The 19,805-nt window shown below is 37.3% G+C and overlaps 2 protein-coding genes across 4 annotated transcripts in view; one reads left to right on the top strand and one right to left on the bottom strand.

The window, feature by feature from the left end:
* Nucleotides 1–1,803, bottom strand: part of slc25a24 (solute carrier family 25 member 24) — an 11,053-nt gene extending 9,250 nt beyond the window's left edge. Inside the window, exon 1 of one of the 2 annotated variants that reach the window (XM_079584510.1) lies at nt 1,660–1,803. In XM_079584510.1, the coding sequence (XP_079440636.1) occupies nt 1,660–1,677 (18 nt within the window). In that variant the 5' untranslated portion in view covers nt 1,678–1,803. Of the gene's footprint in view, nt 1–251; nt 718–1,659 lie in introns of those variants that run through there. The other variant, XM_079584509.1, reaches the window with a different exon arrangement.
* Nucleotides 1,185–19,805, top strand: elp3 (elongator acetyltransferase complex subunit 3). Of its 2 annotated transcripts, none has more exons than XM_079584508.1 (14): nt 1,185–1,374; nt 3,342–3,441; nt 3,920–4,058; nt 4,175–4,245; nt 4,993–5,056; nt 5,169–5,237; nt 5,431–5,585; nt 10,497–10,658; nt 11,127–11,253; nt 15,525–15,718; nt 16,015–16,105; nt 16,191–16,484; nt 17,532–17,613; nt 18,546–19,805. In XM_079584508.1, the coding sequence occupies exons 1-14, from the start codon at nt 1,371–1,373 to the stop codon at nt 18,620–18,622; spliced, it is 1,629 nt and encodes a 542-aa protein (XP_079440634.1). In that variant the 5' UTR covers nt 1,185–1,370; the 3' UTR covers nt 18,623–19,805. The 2 variants fall into 2 exon arrangements, with proteins under 2 accessions (XP_079440634.1, XP_079440633.1); XM_079584507.1 differs by lacking the exon at nt 1,185–1,374 and adding an exon at nt 2,133–2,789.

Genomic DNA, 19,805 nt, shown 5'->3' with positions numbered 1-19,805 from the left:
TATTACTACTGATAGCATTTTCAAATAATGGTTAAGTTCAGAAGCATTTATTATAATCTGCAGTTTTCCATCAAACAAAATGGTGGATATTTCTTAGTAGTAAATTCCCCTTGCATGCGAACAATATAGCTTAACAACAGCCTGGCTGTCAACGTGGTTTATGTGGTTTATGCATGCACCCAATACACAGAGCTATATCAACAAAAGTGAGTCAACCACAGAAATGCAGTGAGCCAGTGAACTGGAATTACCTGCGCTTCTCCTTTGCCCATAGAGAAGCCCATAGTAGCCAGGCCCGTCTTGAGCTCAGAAACATCCACTTTCCCATCTTTATTAACATCCAACTTCTCAAACAACTCCGCGAAACTTTTCGAGCTGTCCTCCTCCAAACAATGCGACTCGGTGAACACGAATTTCCTTATAAGCTGATACATGATGAACTGCGATATGTGTACTACAGTATTTATGTTTTTTTTCCCCGCACGGGATCCAAAGATTGCAGGGTAACTGCGGAAGAACAACAGATGTTGCCTGGCACTGGAGAAAATAGACCCTCCCTAAACGCCGTGCCCACTGTGTTAGACTATCGTAGTCATTCTTTTATTGCCACTATCTCTTGAAACTCAACGCTGTATTATTAATATGTAGGCGTTTCAGACCGAGCTGAGCTAAGAAGGAGGGACTAGAATGACTGGGGTTATTTCCCTTGCGGTGCCTTCTCATTTTAGACGGACACACCCAAATGTGTGCCAGCTGAAGGTTTTTTTTTTTCTATCTGACTCACTGTGTCAATAATTACTTAACAGAGGCTGCATTTAGTAATTCATGCTCAACTTCCCATTTGGCATAGCACTATAGGCTGTAATACATCCTATACACATATAGCAGATAGATAGATAGATAGATAGATAGATAGATAGATAGATAGATAGATAGATAGATAGATAGATAGATAGATAGATAGATAGATAGATTTGTATTCTAGTGTTTTTACTTTTCAACTCCATCATGTTATTATTTTTTAAAACAAAAGACATTCAAGATAGATTTAAACCTTCAGTGTTTATTTTTTGCAAACATACTTTGCAGACATTCTTTACAACTTAAAAGTACTTTGCTCGGTTATGCAGTCACTTGGATAAGCACAAGTCAACCTGCAATACCAAACAAGACCACATGGAGATGCCAAATGACTGAATACGGATCCATTCTGAATTATTAAGCAACAAAATACAACTGAAAAATAAAAACAAAACATTCTGAATGTGCGTGGAAACTCTGCGATCTGAAGGCGGGTCGATGTCATAACAAGTGAACAGTTCCTATGACAGAACAAGCAATCGTGTCTATGTTTGGAGCGTCTGATTCCCATGTGTAAGTTAACGTAAGGCCTAACGTTACATAAACACCACACTCACTGATCTTCACAAACTTCTCTAAAACACACTTCTTCGGCGAGAATCCGTTATTAAACACACACAGTACATTAATTCTGACAACTACGCGAATATATTGAACTGTGTTCAAGCCGTAATACACGATGTTAAAGCGATCCGTGAGCCGAGAGCGCACATAACGTTACACGGTTGCGCAGTAATAACGGACTCGCGCGTGCCTAATGTACGACTCCTGTATGAGCGTCACTGTAATCGTATTTACCTTCATTACAATCGTCATCAATCAAAGCTTTATTAGTGATACTGGTTTTCTTTATCCAACTGAGAGATGTTTGCGTATCCTATGTTCATGAAGCGGTGGGGTGTTTTGAGCCGTGACAAACGGCTTGGGCGCGTTTGGTTCCTCCGAAACATTCACGGACACGGAGTGACTGAATTACGAGAGAGGTGGTGCTTTGTTTTAATTAATTAATTTAATTGATATTTTTATTCGACGTATTAATAGTAATAAATAAATAAAATTATATTAATATATTTAAATTATTTTGCGTTATTTCCCCCCCTCCCCCCTCCCCCCTCCCCCCTCCCCCCTCCCCCTCCCCCTCCCTCCGTGGATCACTGAGGCCGCGCCCAACAGGTTGAAAACCACTCAGATAGATAGATAGATAGATAGATAGATAGATAGATAGATAGATAGATAGATAGATAGATAGATAGATAGATAGATAGATAGATAGATAGATAGATAGATAGAATGTGCAATGCATAATCAGTTTAGTGTTGCACAGCTGCAGAAACAAATCCCTAGATCAGCCTAAATATAGCAAGTTACTGCTGTGGTCAGATATGAATGGGGTAAATATAGCTTCAAAAGACTGCTTAGCAATTATTATAATTGCAGTACAAGTTTCTGATACCACGAAAGGACATAATTGATAGTAGTTGATGGCCAGAGCGGCAATTCTGAAACATTCACGGGCTACAAATACTTTTATGATGTTCATAACAATCGCTTACTGTATTTTTCTGACATGATAATTTTAACAAAAATAGTATTTATATTACATTATATTACAATATTCATATCACACAATAGCCTTTTAAGACAAAACATACTGGGATCATCTGATTCTGAACACTAGAGGTCCTCCAGTGTGTTCTTCAGAAGCTGTGTAGCAAAGTGCCTGACAACTTTACGACAATTGTACCACTTACATGTGTTGCTTTACGACACACGCATTCGCTTTACGGAAGAGTGTAGCATGTTCACTGATGTTGACGTTTGTATCAGTGGGTTGATGTTCTAACTAACTGCAAGTTTTAGTGTTTATCGTATACGAGTTCTGGATTATTTGTTGATTGTTTCCAAGATGGGAAAGCCGAAAAAGAAGAGTAAGTATTTACTGCTAATTTTAAGCAGGACTTATTCTCTTAACGTTAGCTGCTAAGACGAGCATGTTCTTAAATGTCTAACGTTAATCTTTCATCATCTACTAACGTTACTTAGACTTGGGTATTGTATGTTTATGGGAATTATATATTTCGGTTTTAATTTACACAAGCAGTTTAGTAATTGTTCGTCACTATTAAAATGACAATGTGACAAAAAGTTGGCAAAGTTATGTGAATGAATGCACATTTTGAGATTCTTGCATACTATTTATCTTTTTGGATATGTTTTGTTAAGGATACTTTTATTTTCCTTTTACTCCAAATAAAAAAGCCACGTGTGTCAGCATATGTGGGAAAAATGTTGGGTAAGGTAAGGATAATGTTGTAATTATCAAAGCTGTCAGTCCATCTTAAGTAACTAGTTCTATCCTTTAACTAGTCCTTAACAGTAGTGTCTGGATTCATTCTACTGAGACAAGTGTACAGATAGAGATATGTGTTTCTCTAATATTAACTGTCTGTTTAACTCAGTGCTTTCTGTGTTCACATCAGGTGACTTGAGCCGTGCAGAACTGATGATGATGACAATTGCAGATGTCATCAAGCAGCTGGTTGAGGCCCACGAACTGGGAAAAGATATTAACCTTAACAAGTCAGTGCATTTTAAAGATTAATTAATTAATATGATCATATTAAAGTCATAATTTTTTATGGAATATTGCCGTATTGATAATGAATGATTTATCTGTGCACATCATCATTTTTTTTATTAATTAATATGCCCTCATACTCTTTAATCAAAATAACTTCACCCCCTTTTTTCAACTACTACTTTTCTCTGATGATGTGTTTACTGTTCCGAGGGCAGGAGGACAACCTGTCACTCACATGATCACAGCAATAGCAAACCACAACGATCCAATCTATTCTATTCCAGATAGAAAAAAGTCCTGTCCTAAATTTTTTCTTGGTCGAGAAACCGTTTCACCCTGATATACGTCACAATAGGGAAGAAAATACTATCAGAACTTCCATTTCATTGCAATACGTTTCAAAAACAAGTGGAACTGTTTTCTCACTGGATAACTATAAACCAAGTTAGATTGACAGCTAAAATTGTGTCTTTATAGAGTCAAGACGAAGACATCAGCTAAATACGGTCTCAGTGCACAGCCACGGCTTGTGGACATTATTGCTGCAGTGCCGTCTCATTATCGAAGAGCCTTGGTGCCCAAACTGAAAGCCAAACCCATCCGCACTGCCAGTGGGGTAAGGATTGTTTGTTGGCCATTTGTAATTGTATATGGCGATGGTGTAAAGATATCATAATGTAGACATGAAAGTTGAAACCAGTGCTCAGACTTTGATTTAATATTTCTTTGTAGATTGCAGTTGTTGCTGTGATGTGCAAGCCTCATCGCTGTCCACACATCAGCTTCACTGGCAACATCTGTGTGTGAGTATGTCCAAAATAAAGTTTGTGTCTTTTACACTACCGTTCAAAAGTTTGGGGGTCAGTAAGATTTTTTTTTTTTAAAGAAAGAAATTAATACTTTAATTCAGAAAGAATGCATTAAGATGGATCTATATACATTTAGAATGTTATAAAATATTTTTTATTTTCAATTAAATGATGTTCTATTTAACTTTATTCATCAAATAATCCTGCATTTTTTTTATCACGTTTTCTCCAAAAATATAAAAATATTTTTTGTGCTGTTTTCTACATTGATAATGAGAAATGTTTCTTAAGCGTCAAATCAGCATATCGGAATATTTCTGAACGATCATGTGACACTGAAGACTGGAGGAATGACTGCTGAAATGTCACAGGAATAATCTACATTTAAAAATATATTAAAATAGAAAACGGTTATTTTAAATTCTAATAATACTTCACAATATTACAGATTTTACTGGGTTTTTACCCAATACCCACATAAGAGACTTCTTTCAAAAACATTTAAAAAAAAATATTACCGACCTCGAACAGTAGTGTACATTTATACAGAAGAGCAATTCTACAACACAAGCTATTCATTCAGGTGCCTTTTACAGTGCAGATTTGGGCTTGCATCTGGTTCAAGCTATTAGCGTTGTGTGTCAGTTAGTGGGGAAACTTTTATTAGCAGGATATAATGATAAAACTGGTCTCAGTTTTGAATGTGATGTAGCGTGATTTTGTTTTCATTTGCTCAAACAGCTACTGCCCAGGGGGTCCGGACTCAGATTTTGAATATTCCACACAGTCTTACACAGGATACGAGGTAATTATCCATCTGTCTCCCAAAGCAATGCTATCACGCATATTTTTATGAGTTTCGCACTAGTGTCATGCAGTATGCTTCATTTTGACGATCTATTCTCCCTCTTACCTAGCCCACGTCAATGAGAGCCATCCGTGCACGATATGATCCCTACCTCCAGACTAGGCATCGAGTAGAACAGGTGAGTCATCTTCACAGCTCATGTTTATCTGCTGCTTTCTGAGCATTGTGCAGTTAAAATCATAAGTGATCATTACATACTACTTAATGGTTTTGATTTTACGGTTTAGATCTGCAGGGTTGATGATCCTCTCAGCTTTTCTACTCATTTAGATGGTGTTAATGACATTACGCTGCTGTGTTTGCACATCTAGCTCAAGCAGCTGGGTCACAGCGTGGATAAAGTGGAGTTCATTGTGATGGGAGGCACATTCATGGCTCTGCCGGAGGAGTACAGAGACTATTTCATCCGTAACCTCCACGACGCGCTGTCAGGACACACGTCCAACAATGTCACTGAAGCTGTCAGGTATCAACGCCCCATGATAAACTTGTCTGAGTGATAGAATCAGGCCACTCTTAATTATGATAGTCCCGACACAAATTTACTTGGCCTGGAGAGGGCAAGAAACAGTCCATCACCAGTGGGTGCTATCCCTTAGGAAATATTTGTCATCAAATGTAGCTTGAAATCAAGTTATAATGTAAAACAATTTTTTATGACTGGTTAAAATTCAGTGCAGTTTTGTTTAAAATAAATTTAAAAAAAAACACTAAAAACTTAATGAAATGAGGCAAAACAAGATTAAATGTTTTATTTTATTTGTCACAAACAAGCATGCACAGTACAACATGCAGTGAAATGCTTTTTATATGTGTATAAAAAAAACATAAAGCATACACAATTAAATATAAAATATCGGCTGATTAAATGAAGATTAATCATTATTAAAGTTACAAAAGATATTAATTCAAAAGAAGTGAGTGATTTCCTTGTCTTTTGTTGTTTGATTAACATTAAAAACACTTTGGCTACTGTTACTTTAAGAGATAATGCACTGATACTGAACACATGCGTTGTCTTTCTCGAGTGTTTACATTCACTTAAGATATAACCGACTATGTCTGCTAGGACACTCGCCAAGACGGGCATGTTGTGAAATTGTCTGTGTAAGCGCAAGAATTAAAAGAAACCTCAATATGGCTCACTGTGTGCGCACGTGCGAGTTCTCTTTCGCGTCTTGCTCTCGAATGTTAAAATTGGCAACGCTTAAATGAGTTTAGTTTAAACACAGATAGCAACGTGAGCTGTTCAGGTCTGACCTGCACTCACACTACCAACACCTGAGTGATGACAGCGTAAATTACGGGTCATATATAGAGTATACGGCACTCACATTGACAAAGTTTAGGGGAAGCCAGAATGCGTATCCATCGACAGAAACATACATTAGCCTAACTCTGCCTTGTCTGTTTTATTTATTTTCAACAAACTGTATTATAGATGTGTATGTGTCATCATATTTGAGATGACTGGCAGTGGAGAACGGTACGGTTCAATTTTTTTAAATTAATTTTTCTAACTGAGAGCCATTACACCCCTAGCTGATATATACAATATATAAACCAATAGATAGATGTAGATAGATAAAACTTAATTGCCATTGATTGCACAATGCAGGTACTCAGCAACAAAATGCAGTTTAGCATCTACTAGTGCAAATAGTAGCATTATATCATAATATATATAAAAAATATATATATATTTTTTTTAATGTAATAATATAATAAATATTATATTATGATGTATCATGAATGCCTACTCACATTTTCTTCAGAAGTAATTATACATAAATCTACTTGTCTTTAACCCATTACACAACTGGTCCAAGATCAGTCGATAAGTGCAGGAGTCAAATAAAAGTAGAGGGATTGGAGCAGCTGTTGTCTTATTATGTGTGTCTGGGGAAAATCAATTGTTAATAAGCTCTGACCTGGGATCAGTGCTTTTTGCTGTTGGATAATTTAAGTCTATATTAGCAAAATTAACAAATGCAGCTCTTGGATCAGTTAAAGCACAGCGCCAAAACCCCCCGGTGAGCAAGTTGGTAGGGTGGCAGTGTTGGGAGGAAGAGATGGTGCTTTTGGACCGGTCTTCCACTGTCAGAGCAGCTGCATTGGCTCTGCTTTCTGCCTAGTCACAGAGCAATAAGACAGAATGTGGAATTTGGGCTCTGCTTAAATGATGAAGACAAGATAAAGTATGTTATTAGTCACATCTCCTGATATGTTATTTAACAGTTTAACAGCCGTCATTAACTTGGCTAACCAAGCGAATAAAAGCCTTCTTTTCACTTTGACCATTAGTCTAAGACATTTAAATAGGTGATGTATGTGATTTCTGTGCCACCGCTAACAACACCAAACGAAACTGAAAAAATTGTTTATACTTTTTTTTTAAATATTTGTCAAGCTTTTTCATAAAACTTATTTGCATCAGTTTTGGCAAAGTGGTGACTCAGATGCTGTTGACCACCCCGCTGACATCAGCTCCATAAGGAAGGCAAACATTTTGAAGTTAGAATGAAAGGCATAGGAGATGATTGCAAGATGTGGATAGACTGCCACTGCAGGGCGCTGTTAGTTTATTACTGCGTTTTTGTTATTTATTTTCTTGATAAGAGAGAGTGTGTATGTGTGTGTTTGCACGTAGGCAGAGGTCCACAGAATTGTCGGAACACCACAGCTTATCAGCGGGTTTGTTAAGATGACACGATTGCCATAATTGTTCCGGCGGCTAATCAGCCAGAGATGGGGGAGACAACAGTTCGATTTCAGGCACATTGCTTATCTTAGGTGTGTGTGTGTGTGTGTGTGTGTGTGTGTGTGTGTGTGTGTGTGAGAGAGAGAGAGAGAGTGTGATTGTGTAAGGGAGAGAGAGGTAAAAAGAATAAGTATAAATGTGAAACACTTTGTTGGTTTCATAACTAAATTGTCTAAAATTTGGAGCAAAAAACAGGAGCTAAATGGACAGAAAGAGTTTTGGGCTATTAAATGTCCATTAAAACTTTAGAACTATGTCAGGCATGACAGGAAGCAAAAAACCACACATTTCTGAATTGTTATTAAATTGATGCAAGCCAATTCAGTCGTTAAATAGTTTTCATATTATCATCAGAAACTATTATAAGAAGATTTTTTTTATCCTGCGTTCAGTTAGACTTTCACAGAAAGTAAAAAAAAGCCATTTAACAGTTAAATTGACAAGATATCGCAGTGGACATTCAAACGGATTTTTTTATTATGAATATACAGGACTGACCTGAAGGAAAATGCTATATGTTCTGTAAATGCAGGTACACTCGCTTACTCGATCTCTCACAATACTCTACTATAGCAGCTCAAATTAACAATATCGATGAGATCAAACGTGTTTAAGTTGCTAAGAGTGGTTGCTAGGGGTGTTGTGTAGTGATACATAGAAGTTGGGTGAAGCGGTCATAGCCATGTTTTATCGTGAGTAAAACACAGCTATTGACCAATCAGAATCAAGGATTGGAATTAACCGTTTTATAAATATACAGTCATGGTCAGAATTAATGGCACCCCTGGTAAATATGATCAAAACTGGCTGTAAAAAAATTAATCTGCATTGTTTATCCTTTTGATCTTTCATTCAAAATATTGCCACAATTCTAACCTTTCATTGAAGCAAGAGAATTGAAAGTGGGGCTAAATCACATTATGAAATAAATGTTTTTCTCCAAAACACGTTGGCCATAATTATTGGTTATTCAACCCTTTTATTAAATACTTTTTGCAACCTCCTTTTGTCAAGATATCAGCTCTGAGTTTTCTCCTATAATGCCGGATGAGTTTGGAGAACACCTGACAAGAGATCAGAGACCATTCCTCCACACAGAATCTCTCCAGATCCTTCAGATTCCCAGATCCATGTTGGCGCTTCTTCTCTTCAGTTCAGCTCACTCATCTTCTATAGGGTTCAGGCCAGGGACTGGGATGGCCATTGCAGATCTTGGTTTTGTGCTCAGTGACCCATTTTTGTTTTGATTTTGATATTTGTTTTTGGATCACTGTCCTGTTGGAAGATCCAAACATGGCCCGTTATAAGATTTCTAGCACAGTCTGTTAGGTTTCGATTTTTTATCTGTTGGTATTTGATCCAATCCATGATGCCATGTATCTGAACAAGATGTCCAGGACCTCTGCTGTATATTTAATTCTGTGGGCCTACTTTTCTGCCAGAGTATTTCATTTTACACATGGGGTACTTTTTTATCCCTGTGTGAACCAAACCCATCTTAAGTGTTTGCTGCCAAAAAAGCAATTTTTTTGGTTCCTCTGTCCATAGACGTTTTAAAAGTACCTGACACGACTGGAACTTCAAACGGGACGGGTTCTATGGTCAGATGAAACAAAAAAAATTTGCTTTTTTGGCAGCAAACACTTAAGATGGGTTTGGTGCACACAGGGATAAAAAAGTACCCAGTTTTGATCATATTTACCAGGGGTGCCATTAATTCTGACCATGACTGTATAAATAAATTACTATGTGTGTAATGCATGATAGAACCCTTCATCTTTTTCTTTTAAAGGGTTTTCCCATGCCCATATAATCTGTGAGTTGCATCTTCCTTCTCCGTGATCACAAGTTTGAGTCCTTTCAATGTAAAAGTCTTCTCTACTATTGACTCCGCTTCGTGTCGTGCTTAACAACGCCCTTCAGCCGTGACTTATTCACGATACAGCACAGCCTCTCGTACCTTATTGCTTTACACACACACACACACACACACACACACACACACACACACACACACACACACACACACACACACACACACACACACACACCCACACACATTACTGCTACAAAACAGTATATATAAATATAGCTAGGATACTAGAATATATATTAATAGAATTATAATAAATTGTTATACACACACACCATTCAGAAGTTTGATAAATTCTGTATCAAAATACAGTAAAAACATAAAGTCCTTATAGTTTAAAATACTGTTTTCCATCTGAATATATTTTAAAATGTGATGCAAAGCTGAATTTCCTGCATCATTACTCCAGTCTTTAGTGTCACGTGATCTTTCAGAAATCCTTTTAATATGCTGATCTGGTGCTCAAGAAACATTTCTTATTTTTATCAGTGTTGAAAACAGTTGTGCTGCTTAATATTTTTGTGTAAACTAAACCAATTTTCTTAGGACTTAGCATTTGTTATCAAATATAATATTTTGTAACTTTTTTAATGTCTTTACTGTGATTTTTGATCGATTTAAATTGGCATCATTAACGTGTTCCTATTTATTTCTTTAAAAAAAAAACATACATATATAAATACATACACATATATATATAATATAGTATCAAAATTTCTGAGTTGATATTCATTTTTTCTCAGGTACTCTGAACGCAGTAACACCAAATGTGTCGGCATCACGATTGAGACCAGACCGGACTACTGCCTGAAGAGACACTTGAGTGACATGCTGGCCTACGGTTGTACCAGACTGGAGATCGGCGTACAGAGTGTTTATGAGGATGTGGCTCGTGATACCAACAGGTCAGAGTTGGTTGCTTTTAATATGAAGGACTTTAAAGGAAGGAGCCGTAGAGTAGAAGATGTTTGGTATTTGTATAAACTTGATCCTGGGATGTTAATTAGCATAACATCAGTGTTAAGACTTCCAGTGAATCATTTCGTTCCTACAGATTACGTGTCATTTAGGAATCACTTCAAGGCATTAGGAGACTTAGCAACTATGCTAATTACACTATACTTACACCCTTTGGTGTAGTTGTAAGCACTTTGCTAAAGGACACAGTGGGAGTTTACCAGTTACCTTTTTATCAGGACCGATCTTAAACCATAAGCCTCAAATAAGATCTTTCTAGATCTATATATACCGAAAATCACGATTAATTGGAAAATCAATATGACCACACAAAATTCAGTCCTACAAAATTTAGGATGATATTCCATTTGTAACTGCTTGTATCTTTTTATATTGACTTTATGTTTTTTTTCTAGGGGACATACAGTTCGGGCTGTGTGTGAATCTTTTCAGCTTTCTAAGGATGCTGGTTTTAAAGTTGTAGCCCACATGATGCCAGACTTACCCAATGTCGGCATGGAAAGAGACGTGGAGCAGTTTATAGTGAGTACTTCCTGGATCATTTTTAATTCTGCAGCATTCATCTCCAAACTCTGGCACCAAACGCAATCTAAGAACAGCAAAATGATTAAGAGTGAGCTAAAGCATGGAACCATTGTATCAAATTTTTGGGTATATTACTTTTTTACTGGTCAAAATGTTTGGTGTGAAAATACTCAGTAGAAGACAAATCTCATAGAGATAGTTCACTTAAGAATACACATTCTTACCATCATCATTTACTCACTGTCATGTTCCAAGCCTGTATGACCTAATAATAATATTAAATGTTTCAAATCAGCATTTTAGAATAATTTCTGAGGAATAATTTGAAACTGAAGACTGGAGTAATGGTTGCTGAAAATTCAGCTTTGCCATCAGAGAAATAAATAACATTTTAAAATATAAAAGAAAACCGGTATCTGTTTATCTCACAATAATATACCTGCCTTGGTGAGCATAAAAGACCAAATGCCAAACTTTTGAACTGTAGTGTATACAATATATTCGCAACAAGACATGTCACGACAGGTTTGATGTCAAATGTCACTTTGAATATGCACATTTAAATCAACGGGTGAGATTTTCATTGAATAACAACTTAAATTTTAGTCGCTACAACTTGAGGGTGAGGAAATTATGAAAAAAATAATAATTTTAAGATGCTTTCAAAAGTGTTACTTTAATAATCACGTTTGAAAGGATTTCTTCAAATAAGGCTCAAACATGCACTTGAAAAGGATTATGGGAAGGTTTGTAATTTAAGGTCCTCATACTTATAACTGTTTATTCTGTAAGCTCTTTTAATGTAAATGAACTGAGGAGCCGAGAGACAGACAACTGACTCCTCATGCACAGGTTTATCTCGGCATACCTCACAGGTTACGCAAGTGGTTTACAAAATGTCATTTTCATCAACTAAAAGAGTCCAATTAATCAACGTTTTCTGTGAAATAGCTGTTGGGGTATCCAAAATTTCCATATCACTTTCAGGTGCTCTATTAATTTTGACACTCAAAGCAGAAGGAACTACTGAGTCATCATCAAGCAGACTGCCCAGAGGTATTAGGAGAAATGTTGCTCCTTTAGAAAAGTTTGAAGGAATAATAAGTGAAATGAAATAGTTTTTCATATCACACAGCCCTAGGTTACAATGCGAAGAGGCAACAGAGGTTATACACGAGACGTACAGTACAGGAACACCATAGCACGACTATCCCAAGGAAAATGTCACTATTATTGGGTGCAGTAGCTAATTGTCACATAGCGGGAATGATGGGTGAATGTAAATGAAGTGGGGAGTGATGTGCCATGGCAGGCTGCTCTTTTATGGCCTCTGTCAGTGTCCAGCTGTGACGCATTGGTTCACATTATCAGGGGCTTCATTATATGAAGTGAATAGAGCATTCATTATGGCGCGTTTCATTACCGAGGCATGGAGATCCAATCAGTGACTGCGCTCTGGAACCTATTCAAAGTGCTTCTCTCTGAAAAACTGTATTAAACACCAACCGGGAGCAATCCAGGTGGCAACAGGTTTCTTTGATGTCTTAAGCGAACGCTGTCAGCGCACGATCTCTGGAGTTTAGCGATTTTAAAGCTGGTGATTATTTCCCATTAGGAGAACATAAGAGCCTAGAATGAAGCGAGTGACATTAATGTTGCATAAGAAACATCATGATTAACTGAGTGCAATTATATAAATAATATTTTGCATTAACAGTCACATAAATGCCACTTAACTGTAGAAGAGAACCATTAACTTTTTATTGCAAATAATCCAGTCTCTAGAGTCTATGAAGGCATGCGTACGTCTCTGAAGCTAAAAGACTTTTACATTGTTGTACCAAGCCAAGCCCACATTACACCTACCTCATTTCCCCTCGGGAGGCTCTTACTCGCCTCCACACTGCTGCAATCAAATGACAGCTCCAAAATATTTGGACAGCAACACCTTTTGTACTCTATTTGTACATTTTGTAATTGTAGTATTGCAATTAGAGCCTAAAAGTGAAAAACAATCTACTTTATTTTAAAATGTCCTATTTTTTATTTTATTTTATTTTTTTGTCCTTTAATGTTAGTCAAAGTTTCTTGTACCAAAAAACAGAGAACCATGTAATGAAAGAGGTTATACACTGATGAAATAAAATGTTACCGGTGTGATTTTTCTTTATTTACAAAAGCTCTTAATAGTGTAATAAGTGTCTGCTTCTTTTTGTCACAGCTCACGAGCTCAGGAAAATTGGCAATAAAGGATTTGAGATTTTCCTGAACAATCGTTTGTGCACGATATTTGCCGTTCCATGACATTTATTTACCTGTGGCTCCAGAGTAGGGATGCATTAATATTAAAGTTAGCAATAAGATGATTCAATGATTCTATTTAAATTGCTAAATCATTTAAAAGTGAATTTAAGCATTACAACATTGTGAAAACAGTATAAAAATCTTAGCCAATTTTCATTCTGAGATTGGCTAAAGGTTATATTTAGCAATGTTTATTAAATTATTTTATATATATATATATATATCATCTAAAATTATATTATTATTAATACAATTTGTATTTTTGTACCCTCTGCTGTCAAGCACAAGATAGATCTTTCTTATCGATAGATTTGGGTCGGTATGCCTGAAAACCGTTCAGTGTGTTCATCAGCAATAAGTTCCTGTCATTTGGTTTTCCACTTTATATTTCTGACCATGTGTTTGCTTTGTAATAAGGAAAATGAAATGTTTGTTCATTGTATGAGCACCCATATGAATCACAACACTGTGCAAATTTTTGACGATAATTGGCTCATTGCTTGCCGATTGCTCCTAATTCCTTCTGCGTTTTATTGGGATCCGTTTCATGCATAAATTTGAGTGTATAGCGAGAGAGAGAGAGAGATTAATGGCTCTGGAAGGTGGTCTCTGACCCCACCGCTATCAGCTCCCCTCCTCCACCACCGCATGCCCACACAACCTCACCTGTGTCACCCACCGGCACCACTCGGCTGGTTTATCTCACCTAACCTGCTTTCTCTGATGCTTGTGCTCTCCTATTCCCCTCCCACTTCCGTATTTTCTTGCTCACTCGCTCGCTCTCCGTCACGCCTCTCCCCACCTTTCGATACGGGGACCTGTCGGCGCTATCTCAGGATGAGTGTGCAGTGGAAAGGAGCGTGGCTTGGTGATAATGGAATCCCATTACTGGCTCGTCCAACTCTCACTTCTCACTTATCTGACTGTGTGCAGGCTCCCCTCCCTACATAAAAAAAAATAACACTCGGCGTAAATATATCACACAAAGACTCATTTCATTTGACTCTTAGAGTAAGGAGAAGCTCAAACCGCAAGGATAGTCGTGACTCGAGTAATCCGTCATTTCAATTTGCCTTTGAAAGGCAACTATTTTTGATTGTTTGCACTATTTAGAGTCACTGTTTAGTTTAGACCCATGCAGTCTTTGTTTAAATGCACCAGTGTCAAGTCCGATGATTCGCTAGTATGTCAGGAAGTCGGACAGTTCCAATTAAATGACCATTGGCATTGTCTCTTTGATTGTAATGGTTTCGTTTTTGAGTGTGCTGCGTGAACCCTGAGGTTTTCAAAGTAAATGGGACAAAGCAAAATCCCAGCACTTATACGTAAGCAGGATCAGTGACGGAAGTCATGAGTCTTTATTTAGCCCTTTACCAATTCTTGAACTCTTGAATGATGTTATTTGTCAATTACGTTGAAGAACTTTAGGTGAAACGAATCGGTAGACTTTGCATCACAAGTATGTAACGAGCACAAAGCCTACCAGCATGCAAGCTGAAAAAGCTGATATTCTACTTGCAATTGTGTCATAAATCTCATGTCTACGGCTTCTAAATTCTATGAAGAGATCTTTAGTGGCAACCGTTTGGAAAAAGATTAAAAGTTTGATAACTGGTAAAAGATATCTTTATTATTGTGTGCTATAATGAGTTGTGAAGTTTGTAAAGTCTTTATCATGAGTGGGTTAGACCCGGCAGATGCCACTAATTATAGTGCAGGGTGACTGATATTATGCCTATATATCATGAATAATTTAGTTTTATGATGGCAAATAAGCTATAAGAAGTTACATAATACAGTATATTATATTGTACAAAACTGCTTAAATTAAAAACATATTTTACACAATATTTACTTAGAATTCAAAATGTTTTTATGCATGGCATTTATTGCTCTTTAGTGCACTCATTACTGGTCCTAGTCTCATGTTGTCACAAAAAATATCACTTGTCTCTGTCCCTCAGGAGTTTTTTGAGAACCCTGCGTTTAGACCAGATGGGCTCAAACTTTACCCTACGCTGGTGATTCGAGGCACTGGACTGTATGAGCTGTGGAAAACGGGCCGCTATAAGAGCTACTCTCCCAGTGCGTTGGTGGATCTGGTAGCACGAATACTAGCGTTGGTCCCACCATGGACTCGTGTGTATCGTGTACAGAGGTAACAGGGACTCTAGATACTACCTTTCAAAGTTAGAATTGACCTTTGTTAAACGGCGGTCACTCTAGATCTTGTATTCCATTGAAAATGTAGGAGACTAAATGCACAAATGTGAATTTTTCATCTGATTGTTAGCCAATATTAAAAATCTACATTGTACTGATGTGTCATGGATCTCTAAATGTATTATATATTCAAAACAGAAGCATTTCCTGCTGCCCAAATCCATTGTAGTGTGACCAATATTTAGTTTTTAAACGGCTTTTAAGAAGCTAATAATCCGTGTCCTTTTTCAGGGATATCCCCATGCCATTGGTGAGCTCTGGGGTGGAACATGGAAATCTGAGAGAGCTGGCATTGGCCAGAATGAAAGACATGGGTACTGAGGTAACCTAAAATCTTTAATCATTTAATTAGTTTGCCGTATGAATTCATGGCCATTAATTTCAAAACATGTTGTTGACTCCTGCAGTGTAGAGACGTACGAACCAGAGAAGTGGGCATTCAAGAGATCCATCACAAAGTTCGACCATATCAGGTCGAGCTGATCCGCAGAGACTATGTGGCTAATGGGGGCTGGGAGACCTTCCTGTCTTATGAGGACCCCGAGCAGGACATTTTAATTGGTCTCCTGCGTCTTCGCCGCTGTTCACCACAGTCCTTCCGGCCCGAGTTGAAGGGTGGCGTGTCCATTGTTCGGGAGCTGCATGTCTACGGAAGCGTGGTCCCTGTCAGCAGCCGAGACCCAAGCAAGTTCCAGCACCAGGTAAAGACACCTTATTTCACACGGCAGAAACTGCTTTAACATGATTCGACATTAATGATGTCTGATGCCTGTTACCTCATGAAGGTCTCGTTGCCAAAACCTTAAATTTAAATAAGATTTGCAAGAATAGTGGTGTGCATTATTCATCTATTTTGGTTAGATTATTAGCTTCTATTTATTTCTATGCACCTGCTAATAGGATTTTCAGAAGTTTCGGTATCAGTTAATTTTCCAGTACATTAATGATGGTTAAGGGTGTGTTCACACTTGGCAGGTTTGGTTTGAATACAGCGAACTCTGGTGCAATTGCTCTGTGTATTATAGTTAATTTGAATAAGTGTGAATGCTGCCATCCGAACCCAGGTGTGCACCAAACAAGCGGACCTGTCCTCCTCCAAACAAACTCTAGTGCGGTACGACTGAAATATGAATGCAACACTGACCAAAGACATCCAAACAAACCAAAAAGAGGATGTGATGTCACAAGATGTGACCCTAAAAGGGACATAATGCTCAAGCATACCCGTTTTATTCTCGTCATATGAGCTACGTTCCCTGTAACAGTTCGGTACAGGCATTTGGAACCACGTCTCCTTGCAGCAGATCTCATCATTTGTGTGTGTGACGGAGGAATTCCTGGCACTGTTTTGACTCCTTTACACAATTTAGAAGCTCTTCGTGAGCTTGTATATATGTACATACATACAATGAGCATGTTTAGTCCTGCAAATTTTTTTGTTTTTTGTATCTTTATGTTTGGTGTTATAAATGACAGTGTGATAGCTAACCAAACCAGGACTAAATGTATCTTCTTCTATTTTTTGGTCAAAACCAAAAGAACCAAGAAAACCAAACAACAAATGTGAACACACCCTAGAATTGTATGTTAAAAAAACCTTTCCTCTGGTGTGAGAGCTGAAGATAAATGTGTAAATTGCCCAGATTTGTACTATTTAATTTTTATTTAAGGCATATTTCTTCATGTATTGTATATATTCTCACTGACTTGCCTTCTCATATGTTCTCTTTCGCCTCGTGCATTTGTAGGGTTTTGGGATGATGTTGATGGAGGAGGCCGAGAGGATAGCCAGGGATGAGCACGGCTCGGGCAAATTGGCTGTTATCTCAGGTATCAAAAAATATTCTCAGCGTTAACGGAAATGGCGCTTTCATTTTGTTGGGTCTTCTCTTGCCCTCGCTTGAAAAGAATGAATACGAAATTTTGACATGCACCTCCCCAAATAAGCTGCAGGATGGAGATAACAGCAATTGGAAAATAAATGAAAATTGGCATTCATATTATTCTGGCTCTGATAATTTAATGCATGTCTGACAAAGCAAAGCAAAGCATCAACAGTAGAGTATATTGGAAATACAGTGGGGTTCAAAAGGCTGAGACCACATTCTGAGTTTATTTTTATTGTAATTTTACTGTTTCTTGCTTTAAATATTTTGAATCTATATGGCTTCATTGAAACACTGAAACGATAGTTCCTCTCACTAGACAAAAAAGAGTGATATTCTTTTTTGCTTCAATCAGAGCAAATTCATTAGTATCAAGATATACATTGATATTACAATAAAAAGTAACTTTTCTGTTTAAATATATTACTCTAGTCTTCAGTGTCACATGATCTTTCAGAAATCATTCTAATATGCTGATTTGCTACATTATCTATGTTGAAAACTGTTGTGCTGCTTAATATTTTTGTTGAACCGTGATCTATTTTTTTTTTTTATTCTTTGATTAATAGAACATTTACAAATAAAGTCTTTGTAACATCATAAAAGTCTTTACTGTTACTTTTGGATCACTTTAAGTCATACTTGAAAAATAAAAGCATTAATATATATTTATATATATATATATATTTTTTTTTAACTTTTGAACTGTGTATGTTGTTTAACCCAATTCAATAGTACTCAAAATTGAGTACTTTTTTAGTACTACAAAATTCAATATTTTTTATTGCTTTTTCATGTTTTATTCCAAATAACATTCTCCATGGTGCCTCCAAAAAGGTTGTTTTCTACTATAATTCTAAATTTTTGGTGTTTCAGGTGTCGGAACGAGGAATTACTACAGAAAAATGGGTTATGAATTGGAGGGGCCGTATATGGTGAAACCCCTTTACTGAAGCAGAGAGGAATTTAAACCAAGATGCATCATATTCCCTGGAGAATTTCATATGAAATGCAGGACACTAACTTTAAGGGCATCTTTACCCCCTGTCTATAATTGAACTGGGCATGAGGACTAGAGAGGGTGTATGTGGTCAACACAAAGCAAACTCCACTATTCTGCTACATGCCAGCCAAAGAGTTTTCTGTATGTGTTTTGTCACGAAGACCATGATGCAAGTATCAGTGCTTGTTAGAAAGGTACACTTGGCCTTACCTCCCATTTTACAGAGTTCTCTCTCCAGTATACTTGCCAGTGCTTTTACTTCTCTGGGTTAACACTCTTTTTTTTTTTTCGTCACATTATTTTCGGTTTACTGACAACATTGGACATAAAAGAGGAAAAATAAACTGCGGAGGCTCTCAGCTATCCCGCTATGAAAGCCCACATTTTTCTTGTGGATTTGGGAGGGAGAAATAATTTATGCTTGCAGCTTAGCACATTTGATTAATCCACCATTTTTCCTGTTCTGTTAATTTTGAAGATGGATTAATTGCATTTTTTCATGTTTTCTTGGCTTTGCATGAAAAGTGTTCATCTGGCCATTTTTTTTTATTGTTAATAAAAGATATTTATCCGGGATTTGAGTTATCACATGATTGTACATTGTCATAAATCGCATGTTGGCATGAAGGCAGGCGATTTGGATGAAGTTGAATAGACGTAATACAGCCATCACTGAACATTCAGAAGAATTAATGAGTAAGAAATCATCTGCGGTGGTCTCCTGTCCGGCTCAGATATGAAAAAACTGTCTCCAGAATGATTGAAATTCAATTGCCTCTATTTTTGACAGAATGAAAAGTTCACTGGAACTACTCTGCTGCGTTTTAGTGTCTGTCACCACACCACCAATTTCTGAAAAATGCCGTCCATCGTGGCGAGACTCTCCTCCGCAGGAGACCTCATGACTGTCTGCTGATGGGTTTTTACTGCTTCATTTGACATCGCAATACCCGATTATATCGCTATCTCTGCCTGTGAGTCAAGGTGTCAGGCGAATGATGACCGACTGCGCTCTAAAGCTAAGTTCAGTCAGATCACACTTGTAAGAGGTTTGTCATCAGAGAAACGGCTTCCAATAAACGGCATGATGTTGTTTTGCCACCACCCCACAATAAAGTGATGATTTAACAATC

Source organism: Phoxinus phoxinus, assembly GCF_949152265.1.
Source record: "Phoxinus phoxinus genome assembly, chromosome: 16".
Classification (NCBI taxonomy): Eukaryota; Metazoa; Chordata; class Actinopteri; order Cypriniformes; family Leuciscidae; genus Phoxinus; species Phoxinus phoxinus.
Note: the sequence above shows the minus strand (reverse complement) of the source record. Positions and strands in the feature narration are given on the sequence as shown.

Excerpts from the sequence above, each read along its gene's own strand:
- elp3 (XM_079584507.1), top strand. The coding sequence starts at position 2,768 with ATGGGAAAGCCGAAAAAGAAGA. Across the intron at positions 2,790-3,341 it reads GGGAAAGCCGAAAAAGAAGA|GTGACTTGAGCCGTGCAGAA; the intron begins GTAAGTATTTAC and ends TGTTCACATCAG. Across the intron at positions 16,106-16,190 it reads TGAAAGACATGGGTACTGAG|TGTAGAGACGTACGAACCAG; the intron begins GTAACCTAAAAT and ends TGACTCCTGCAG.